The following is a 10,799-nucleotide window of genomic DNA, read 5'->3' on the forward strand; positions in this document are numbered from 1 at the left end:
TAAAAGCTTCCATTATGAAAAGAAACAGTAGTGGAGATAAGGGATCACCTTGCCTCAATCCCCTCGAGCTTCCAAAAAAGTTCATTGGACTACCATTCACCAAAATGGAAAAGCATACGGTGGATATACAAAACTTGATCCAAGAGCACCATCTCTCCAAGTCCACACCTCTCAAGCATGTGTAAAAAAAGTTCCAATTTACTAGATCATATGCCTTCTCCATGTCAAGTTTGCATAATAACCTTGGAAATCCCGACTTAATGCAACTCTCCAAGCATTCATTGGCAATGAGAACAAAATCAAGGATTTGCAGACCTTGTATTAAGGCATTCTGAGGCTTGGAAATGATCTTCTCTAATACCGTACTCAATCTATTAGCCAAAACCTTCAGAAGAATTTTGTACATTCCACTCACCAAGCTAATAGGGCAAAAATCCTTAGGCTGTGTTTGGATACTAGAGTATCCTCAACACTTTCCAAATATTCTCGTACTTTTAAAAATATTTCACATGCCAAACAACTTAAAATACTTTCAATGGGACCCACAAACCCACTTCAATCTCTACTCATAACTATTCACAAACATTCTATAATACTTATTACTATTATATATAAATAAAAAATAAAATCACTATAATATTTATCACTATTATATATAAATAAAAAATAAAATCGCTATAATATATAAATAAAAAATAAAATCGCTATAATATATAAATAAAAAATAAAATCGCTATAATATATAAATAAAAAATATTTATCACTATTATATATAAATAAAAAATAAAATCGCTATAATATATAAATAAAAAATAAAATCATTATAATATATAAATAAAAAATAAAATCACTATAATATATAAATAAAAAATAAAATCGCTATAATATATAAATAAAAAATAAAATCACTATTATATATAAATAAAAAATAAAATACTATAATATTTATCACTATTATATATAAATTAAAAATAAAATCATTATAATTTTTATCATTATTATATATATAAGTAAAATAAAATCACTACAATATTTATTAATATTAAAAAATCACTATAATAAAATCATTATAATATTTATTACTAAAAATAAAATCACTATAATATTTATGGAACCCACACAATTTTCAACTACATACTCAAAAGTCAACAACTCAACATACTTCACACATCCAAACAACTTAAAATACTCTTAATGGGACCCACAAATTTACTACAATCTCTACTCATAACTATTCACAAACATTCTCAACACTTCTCACTACCCAAACGTACCCTTAATCTCCACCACTCCCAACTTCTTTGGAATAAGAGGAATTAAAGTAGCAAAAGGCATTTTTCAAAATTACATCGTTCATGAAACTCATGGAAGAAGCTCATGATGTCATCCTTAACTACTTCCCAAAATGCCTTAATGAAAGCCATAGTGAACCAATCCGGATTTGGAGCTTTATCGCCTGCCATACTTCGCACTTCCTTGCAAATCTCCACCTCCTCAAATGGTCTCTCTAGCCAACTTGCTTCATGGTGATCAATCGACTCAAAAACAAGACCATCTAGACATGGTCTCCAATAGAATTGTTCCAAAAGTAGTTGATCATAAAAGTCAGTAATATGATCTGCAATCTCAGATAGATTCGATGTCATCCTCCCATCTACTACTAATGATTGAATGACATTGTGCCTTCTATGCGAGTTAGCTATGCGATGGAAGAACTTGATGCATTTATCCCCTTCTTTTAGCCATAAAGCCCTCGATTTTTGTCGCCAGGAAGTCTCTTCTATTAAAGCCATCCTTTCAATATCCAATGTCATCTGCTGTTTGCGAGTCTTTTCTTCTTCTATGAGACCCCTCTCTTTCTCTGTGTCTTCCAAACCCTATAATTTGTCAAAAATGGAATTTTTTCGATGTTCCACATTTCCAAAAATCTGTTGATTTCGCTTCTTCAAGTCCTTCTTGAGAGCTTTTAGCTTGCAGGCCAGCACATAACTAGGGTTGCCTTGTATAAGATAAGATGACCACCATTGTCTAACTCTCTCAACAAATCCTTCTGATTTCAGCCACATGTTCTCAAACTTAAAATATATTTTACCTCTCTGAATGCCTCCACAATCAATGAGAATGGAAAAGTGATCCGAACAGAACCTTGGAAGCCGATCTGGATTAGAGTAAACTATGTTCTTAGTACTAAATATGTTACTTGAACTTTATGAATCTAATTGTTGATATATGTATATACAACATTTTTAATGATATTCTAGTGTACTTGGCTTGATTTATTTTAATAAAATTCTTATTTATTGATAAAAAGAAACATTTATAAAGATATTAGCAAAAAGTCAAAATTTGCTTGTCAAGTTTTTTAGATAAAGTTATAAATACAATATAAAAAATATTTTTTTTGTAATTAATAAGAAACTTTATTCCCAAGAATAGGTAAAGCCCAAGTATACAGGACATATACAAAGGAAATACCTACATCTCTCTAAAAACAAAAGAAAAGCTAATACAAATTCAGGAAGTTAACATCATCCATTACAAGAGTTTTAGCCCACAAACACAAAGTACTAAAGAAAATATCCCTAAGTTCTCCCATCGAACGTTCTTTGTCTTCAAAGCATATCTCATTTCTTTCGAGCCAGAGACACCACATTAGACATGAAGGAATATAAAGAATGCATTTTACCGAAATGATGCAGCTCGTAAACAAGCTCAAACATGCTCTAATATTAAACAGGCTGTTTGTCAACATAAAATCCAACTCGATGAAAAACTCGAGCTTGACTTTTGTTTGAATAAAAATTAAATGAATGAGGTTTGACCACCCATTACTCGCTCGAACTCAACTTGTTTACATCCCTAGGCATGCCATGGATATCACAATTGATTGGTTTTTATGTTTTTCATGTAGGAATGTTCATCTATGGATCTTGTTTGTTTTGTTATTTAGATGCGTTGTTATAATTCAGTGGGATGGGTTGGGCTTTATAGGGTAGGGTTATTACACATATCAGTATGGGAGGTGGAAAGTCTCGACAAGTCAAAATTATGTGACATTTGATAAAATTATGTATATTCCAATTATATTTAGTACACTGAGCAAAGTGTAGTAAATACACTGAGCAAAGCTCACTTATCAAAAAAAAAAAAATTTACTACACTGAACAAAGCTTAATGTGACACATTAATACCACTTTTATTGTTAAAAAGAATTATTTACGTAAAATATAATGTGAGAAAAACAACAGAAAGTATTTCTAGGAAAAATGTATTCTTTTTCTTTTGATTTTGATTTATCAAAAAAGAATAACCCCACAATCCTCCGTAAAATCAGCTTTCTTACCCCCCCCCCCCCATAAATAATTATTTTTTTATATATCGCCACCTATTTGTTTAAAATCATTAAAATTAAGCATAGGACCATCCACAATGTCACCAAAAGATTATGCCCTCATCATCTTCCTCATCTACCACTTATCAAAAAAAAAAATCTTCCTCATCTACCTCATACAAATTAAAGGACTTGTACTTATCAAAAACAAATTAAAGGACTTGTGTACTTGGATTGTGCCTTTCACCCTGATTAATATAGATGTCTTACTTATTAAAACACTTGTCCTTACAAATAGAAATCGCTAAAACTGCTATGATATAAATATCTTTGAAGAAAAAGTTGCACACACTTTTGTTAAGTGAACCAATTTCAGCCTTGCCACTTTACGTTTGAATGGGCTTTTACCAACATTGATCCAATATTCCCACACCTTCCCAAGCTCATCACAGATACAACAGTTGCTACAACTTAAATATGATAAAATTTGAACTAAGCACCCCTAGGCATTTAACAACCAATATTGGCTTTTTTTTACAACTAACAATTCAAAACCTTTCCTTACAGCATTTATTAAATAGTCGCATCACAACAGCATTTATTAAATAGTCACATCACTATTCTGTTCATTGATTCATTCAGGATACAAGTAGTGTGTGAATGGAGCAGATGTGAAAGTTAAGTATTACCTGGTCAAGTGCACAAGCAAAAAGATCAAGCACATGTCCTTGATGTACAAGCTGCTTTGAAAGTCCCTCGTAAAACTTCATAGCTTTGTGATAAAGTGGAGCAGAATCTTTATCTAGGTCCTTGTGAGAACGAATTGGTTCTGACAAAATTTTTGACACTATCTGCAAAAGTTTCATAATGCATAGCTCAGCAGAACTTCCAAAAGTCCCATAAATTAACCAAAAACCACTAAAAACCAAAGATAAAAAAACAAAAAAAGAACAAAAGCAGAGAGATAAAATGCAAGTATTTCATATGCAGACATTCTTAATCAACTAGCACGTGAAAGCAAGGAGACATCCACTGTTCGAAAGCACAAAAAGAAAATAGCAATTCCCATGTTAGTTATAGACAACACATCTGTGTTGAAAAGCTTACTGCTTAGCATTTGCCAATTTAAGTAACCACAAGAGGCCAAGAGGGTAACAACTGATGCAGAAAGCTTTTCTGTTCTTTTCTTTTCTTTTCTTTTTCTTTCCAAAACATTAGATAGACCTACTCCCCCTGCTCCCACGCCCTCCCTCACTGTCCATTAGATTTTACAACACTCAACTTTCTATGTCCTACGTTCGAGAAAGGATGAGAAAAGCTTGATCCTTACTTTTCCCTCATTCGAAACACTCATCAATGATACCAGGAAATGATTGAAATAATTACCAGATCACCTTCAACAACTTAATTATAAATCTTCTAAAAATCTATGAAATAACAGAGGGTGCCCATAAACTCTGAGTTAGCCATTTATCAAAAAAAAAAAACTCGAGTTAGCCTAATTGGGGCACCCCATGAACTCTGGTTTAGATGGTATTTCCATCCTTTAGGGATAAGCAGGAACATGATATCAATGAATTTGGACTAAACCGGCTGAACTCAACTGAATATGCTTAGCTCAAAAAACGAAAATATGATTCACATTATGCACGAAAAAGAACAAAAGAAACCATCCATCCTTACAGAACCAGGGCCTTCGGTTGAAGGCCCGCCAATAAACGCCATAATTCTAGCCCCAGAACCAGGAACACAGGCTCCCAACAAACTCGCCGCAATACTCAACGCCGTGCTGGTGCACCTAGTAGCCCGAAGATCCGCCGGCACAGGCCAAGGATCCTTCTGTAACTCCTCCAAAACCTATTCAATTAAGCCCAACAAGAGAAGAAATGAATAATACAAGTAAATAAGGATGCAGGGAATAAAAAACAAGAGTTGAAAATAATTATGCTTCGTACCGAGTTCAGGGCGAACTCGCACTCAGACTTCGGCAACAGAAAACGTGAAATGCTCTCAGTGGAAAGCCCATCCCTGGCACCAGCAATGACACCGGTGGCCGGCTTGGGCTTCTTGGTAAAAAAGCTCATTTGATCAAGAAGCTGGTCCTTGGACACGTCCTTGGACCCCTTGAACACATACGTCCTAGGGATCTGCCCGAATCCTAACTCGTGGACGTGTACGAAAGTACCAAACGTGATCAGCCCAACCAGCGAATTATCAGGCAATAAATCTACAGCCTGGGATAGCGAGGACTTGAGGAAAGCCATCTCCTCCTCAATCATACACGTGTCGACGACGAACATGAACACAGGCGGGCAAGGAGGCACATGCGAGGAGGGAGTTTGGTCGTACTCGATGGTGGTGTATTGGGGAAAGAGCTCGGCGGGGAGATTGTCGTCGGAGATGGAGGAGTAGTTAGGGGGGAAGTGGTTGCGATGAAAGCAGAAGGGACAGATCCAGATCTTGGCGGCGAAGTCGACGATGGAGAAGGGGTTAAGGACGGAGCGGCAGGTGCGGCAGCGGAGTGCGGAATAGGGAAGGACGGGCATGTTTTGGAAGGGCTTGATCGGAGTGTAGATGGCCGAAATTGGGATCACGCAGTTGCTGGCCTCTTGCTTCGTTCCCGGGATGACGTTCCACGGCATTCGGACGCCGTCTTGCGCTTCCAATTCGACGAACTCCGCCATTTGGATTCTAGTTGATTCCGCGGCAGAGATTGGCTGGGCTTGGAGATGCGCGTATCTCTCGTGATAATGCAATTGATTGACCAACTTTCAGCTTGGTATTGCGGGCTCGCACTAACGAACCTCTCTTACTGTTGCTTTTCTTCTCACATACAATACCAGGTCTAGAAGAGAGTTCAGTGTACGCTCTCGTGGGCCAGCTCTCATTTTCCGTTATGGGCAAAGCAAAGACTTTTTATATATATATATATATATATATATATATATATTGTATTTATATATATAAGTATAACTAGTAAGTGAAGGTGAGCTGATTGTTTTTTGCGTGCATGATTCTAGAATAAGATGTACTTTGGGACTACGTGCAAATAGCACCTCGTTAAAAAATAAAAATATATTTTTTATTATATTTTTTAAAAAAATTTAAAAAAATTATAATAATTAAATGAGATAAGATCAACTTATTATTCAAACAAGACCTAAGTTTCATCAATGATTGATTTTAGTTGAGTTGAGTTTTACTTAATCAAAGTGGATAAATTCACTATCTGTCACTTCTTAATGAACAACAAAATGAGAATTGAAATACATACAAAGTTGAAACACGTCACAAATTTATACAAATTAAAATAAACCTAATACAAAATTAATTGAAAAGTTCATACAAGTTTAGTGGATAAGCAAATTACTTACCTCATACCTCTGCTTCTAAAATTTCATTTCACAATTTTTTATTTTTACGAAACACTAAATTCGTACCATAGAAATAAGAAAGTGTTTCTAAATTTACATGAAACACTAAACACGGTTTGTTACTTTCTAAGAAAGTGCTTCATTGTGGGAAAGGTTTGAACTGGATTCCTTTCAAGTACGAAAGGTTATCATTGTGGGAAGATCAAGCATGTCACTGGAATGTGCGACAAACTTGATAGAGGAAAAGCTAGTTTGGAAGGCTTCAACCAACGGTACGGTGCATGGCTAAGAACCAGTCCAAAAACCTCATTTTCTGAGGTTTCTCAATCCAGAAGGGAAACAGGTCAGGGCAAGGTGGAGGGTCATGACCAGAGAAAGGGAGATGGAGAGGTACAACAGGAAAAAGTTGTACCAAAGGGAAGAGAGGAGAGTGTAATGGCGGGAACTGAGGAGGAACAAGAGGCGAGAAACCAGGGTGGTAGGTATGGCGCTCAGAGTAAAGCTGACATATCCTGCGAAGAGGGAGGAGAAAGTGTAACAGTAGAAGCTTCATTGGGAAAGGAAGTAACCGTGATAGAAAAAGGGGACCAGAGACCTAGTTCTAAGATAAAGACTATTGAGAAGTCAAGGGTGGACCACGCGCAGTCCCCTGAAGAGGGAGATCCTTCTGCTTAGGTCACTAATGTAATTTCCCAAAGGGTCAAAGCTCAGACAGGCAAGTGGAAGAGGAAAGCACGTGCAAGGTTAGTCAGCAATGAATTACAGAACAATGCGTGTGACATGGAGCTGGATAAGCCTAGTAAAGCAAGGAAAAGAAAGGGTCAAACAGACAATGGAAGGTTGGCTGGCAAAAGAAGTAAACAGATGCATGTTGAGGAAGGGGAAGAGTGTGTGCAAGGCAGTGGCTGCTATGCAACACTGCCATTCCCCAAGAAACTGCTAAGCTGGAACTGCTGAGGGCTTACGAACCCTCGGACAGTCAATGAACTTCATCTATTGGTGAAGGAAAGAACCCCATCTGTTATATTTTTGTCAGAAACTAAAGGTAACAGATGTAAAGTGGAGAAGGTGAGGAACAAGTTGGGAATGGAGCAAAGTTTTGTGGTCGACAGCATAGGCAAAAGTGGAAGACTTGCAATGCTTTGGAAAACTGAGGTAAATGCTCAACTACTTTCTTATTCAAATAGCCATATATCTTTGACAATCTTTCCTGGGAGTAGTGGTCAACCTTGGAGACTCTCTGGGTTCTATGGTAACCCTGCCACAGACAAAAGGAAAGCTAGTTGGAGTCTCCTTAAAATGCTTAAACCCGAGCCTCCAATGGCTTGGTTATGTATGAGAGACTTCAATGAGATCTTGAGTAATGATGAGAAGTATGGGGTAGTCACTAGATCTTTTTCTCAAATGGAGTGTTTCAGATTAGCTATTGATGAATGCGACTTGAGTGATCTTGGATACACAGGGTCTAAGTATACTTGGAGTAACAATAGGGAGGGGAGAGATTTTACCAAAGAAAGATTGGATAGAGCTATGGGAAACGGGGAATGGCCATTACAATTCAGCAATAGTGAGGTCTCAGTGTTACCTGCCCTCAATTCAGGTCACTCTCCTTTGTTGATAACCTGTGATAATGAGGAAGCTAGAGTTAATAGAAGGAAAAGATTATTTAGGTATGAAGCTTACTGGTCAACTGAACAGGAGTGCAAAGAACTAATAAAAAATTCATGGAGGGTTTCGTGCAGAGGGGCCCAATCAACAAGGAACTTCCTAGCTGGTCTGGACAGATGCAAGCAGTTATTGAGAACTTGGTCAAAAGACATGAATGGCAAGCAGAAACACCTAATTAGACAGAGAAGTGAGATGATCCAAGAGTTGCAGAGAATAAACCAAGGAGATTTTAATGACACCATCAAGGGATATCAAAGGGAAGTTAATCAGCTTCTAGCTGAAGAGGAAATCAAGTGGAGGCAGAGGGCAAAACAATTGTGGTTTAATGAGGGAGACAAAAATACAAGCTACTTCCATAAGTGTGCATCTCAAAGAAAGAAAAATAACAGTATTCACCAGATTGCAAATGAAAGAGGGGAGCAAGTGAGTAATAGGTCAGAAGTCAGGAATATATTTCAAAGGTATTATCAAAAGTTGTTTGAGTCCTCTAACCCGAATGGTATCATGGAGGCCGTGGCTGATCTAGACTCAATAGTGACACCCGAGATGAACCTCCAGTTAACAAAGGCATGTTCATATGAAGAGGTAAAAGGTGCTTTATTTGAAATGGATCCAATGAGCTCTCCAGGTCCTGACGGATTCTCTGTTGGATTCAATCAGGACCACTGGGAAGCAGTTGATGATGGTGTGGTCGAGGTTGTCAAAGAGATCTTTAAATCCAAGAGGGGTATTCAGGAAATTAATGAAACATTTATAGTGTTGATCCCAAAAAAGAGAAGGCCCAACTTGGTGACTGAATATAGACCAATAAGTCAATGTAATGTGATTTATAAAGTGTAATCTAAAGTACTAGCCAACAGAATTAAGCCTTTTCTATCCAAGTTGATATCTCCATCCCAAAGTGCATTTGTACCAGGAAGGTTGATCTCTGATAACATCATCGTGGCATATGAAGCAATGCACTCAATGAAACATAGAATGAAGCATAAGAAGGAGGGGTACATGGCTATGAAAGTAGACATGAGCAAAGCTTACGACAGATTAGAGTAGTCTTTCTTGGAGGCAGTGCTCTCAAAGGTGGGTTTTGATAAGAGGTGGACAGAATTGGTTATGCAATGTGTCTCTTCAGTAAAATATTCTCTGCTAGTTAATGGAGACCCTCAACAGCACCTTATACCTTTTAGAGGATTAAGGCAAGGGGACCCTCTCTCCCCTTACCTATTCATACTTTGCACTGAATTTCTTGGGAAGATGTTGGATGAAGTTGAGAGAAAGAGTTACATAACTGGTTTTCCATTTGCAAGAGGATCGTTGAAGGTTAATCATCTTTTCTTCGCAGATGATAGCTTACTTTTTTGCAAAGCAAATGCACTTGAGTGGAGTAGAATGTCTAAAATTCTCAAAACTTATGAGGAAGCCTCTGGACAAAGACTCAATCTTGAGAAATCAACAATTTTTTTCAGCAAGAATACAGCACTTGAGACAAAACAGGCTATTATCTCGGTTTCTAAGATGGTGGAAGCTAAAGTGTTTGAGAAGTACCTTGGCTTACCCTCATGTGTTGGAAGGAACAAGCTAGCATCATTTAGACCAGTTCTAGACTCTGTAAGGAACCGTATGCAGAATTGGAAAGTTAAATTCATTTCAAAGGCTGGAAAAGAAGTGTTATTAAAATCAATAGTCCAAGCAATACCTACATACTGCATGAGCATTTTCAAGCTGCCAAAAACTATTCTCAATGCCATTAACAAGCTTATGCAAAAGTTTTGGTGGGGCAGTCGAGAAAATAAAACCAAGACTCAGTGGTTGCCATGGAAACTACTTGGAAAGAACAAGGCAGAAGGTAGATTAGGTTACAGAGATTTTGAACATTTCAACCTTGCTTTACTGGCCAAGCAGGGATGGAGACTAATACAACAGTCACAATCTCTAGCAGCTAAGGTGATGAAAGCTAAATACTTTTTCAGGACTGATTTCCTACATGCAAAACTGGACAACAATGCTTCATTTCTCTGGAGGAGCTTTTTGGAAGCCAGGAAGGTGTTAGAGGAAGGATTGATATGGAGGATTGGTAATGGGGAAGGGATTAGCTTATGGAGAGATAAATGGATCCCTCAACCGACCACATTCAAAGTGCAGACCCCTTTAGATCAGAGGCATGCACACTGGAAAGTCAGTAATTTGATTGATGAGCATTCCAAAACTTGGAACTTGTCGGTTTTGAGGAGCCTATGCACAGAAGAAGACATCAGTAATATCTGCAAGATACCTATTAGTTGGTGTGGCAACCCAGATAAGCTCATTTGGAGGTGCTCCAAAGATGGCATGTTTACTGTCAAGAGTGCATACCATCTGTTGGGCACAATGGAGCAGTATCCAAATGGGCAAAGTTCTGCTCAACCCAACCATAAGGAAGTGTGACCCAA

At 37.4% G+C, this 10,799-nt stretch overlaps 1 protein-coding gene across 1 annotated transcript in view; it reads right to left on the reverse strand.

Annotated features, from left to right (window-relative positions):
* Positions 1-6,219, reverse strand: part of LOC109012619 (protein transport protein SEC23) — a 30,382-nt gene extending 24,163 nt beyond the window's left edge. Inside the window, exons 1-3 of the mRNA XM_018994336.2 lie at positions 5,287-6,219; positions 5,015-5,188; positions 4,021-4,182 (exon numbers count right to left, since the gene is read on the reverse strand). Of these exons, the coding sequence (XP_018849881.2) occupies positions 4,021-4,182; positions 5,015-5,188; positions 5,287-6,015 (1,065 nt within the window). The 5' untranslated portion in view covers positions 6,016-6,219. The remainder of the gene's footprint in view (positions 1-4,020; positions 4,183-5,014; positions 5,189-5,286) is intronic.
* Positions 6,220-10,799: the final 4,580 nt, after the last annotated feature.

Source organism: Juglans regia, chromosome 7 (assembly GCF_001411555.2).
Source record: "Juglans regia cultivar Chandler chromosome 7, Walnut 2.0, whole genome shotgun sequence".
Classification (NCBI taxonomy): Eukaryota; Viridiplantae; Streptophyta; class Magnoliopsida; order Fagales; family Juglandaceae; genus Juglans; species Juglans regia.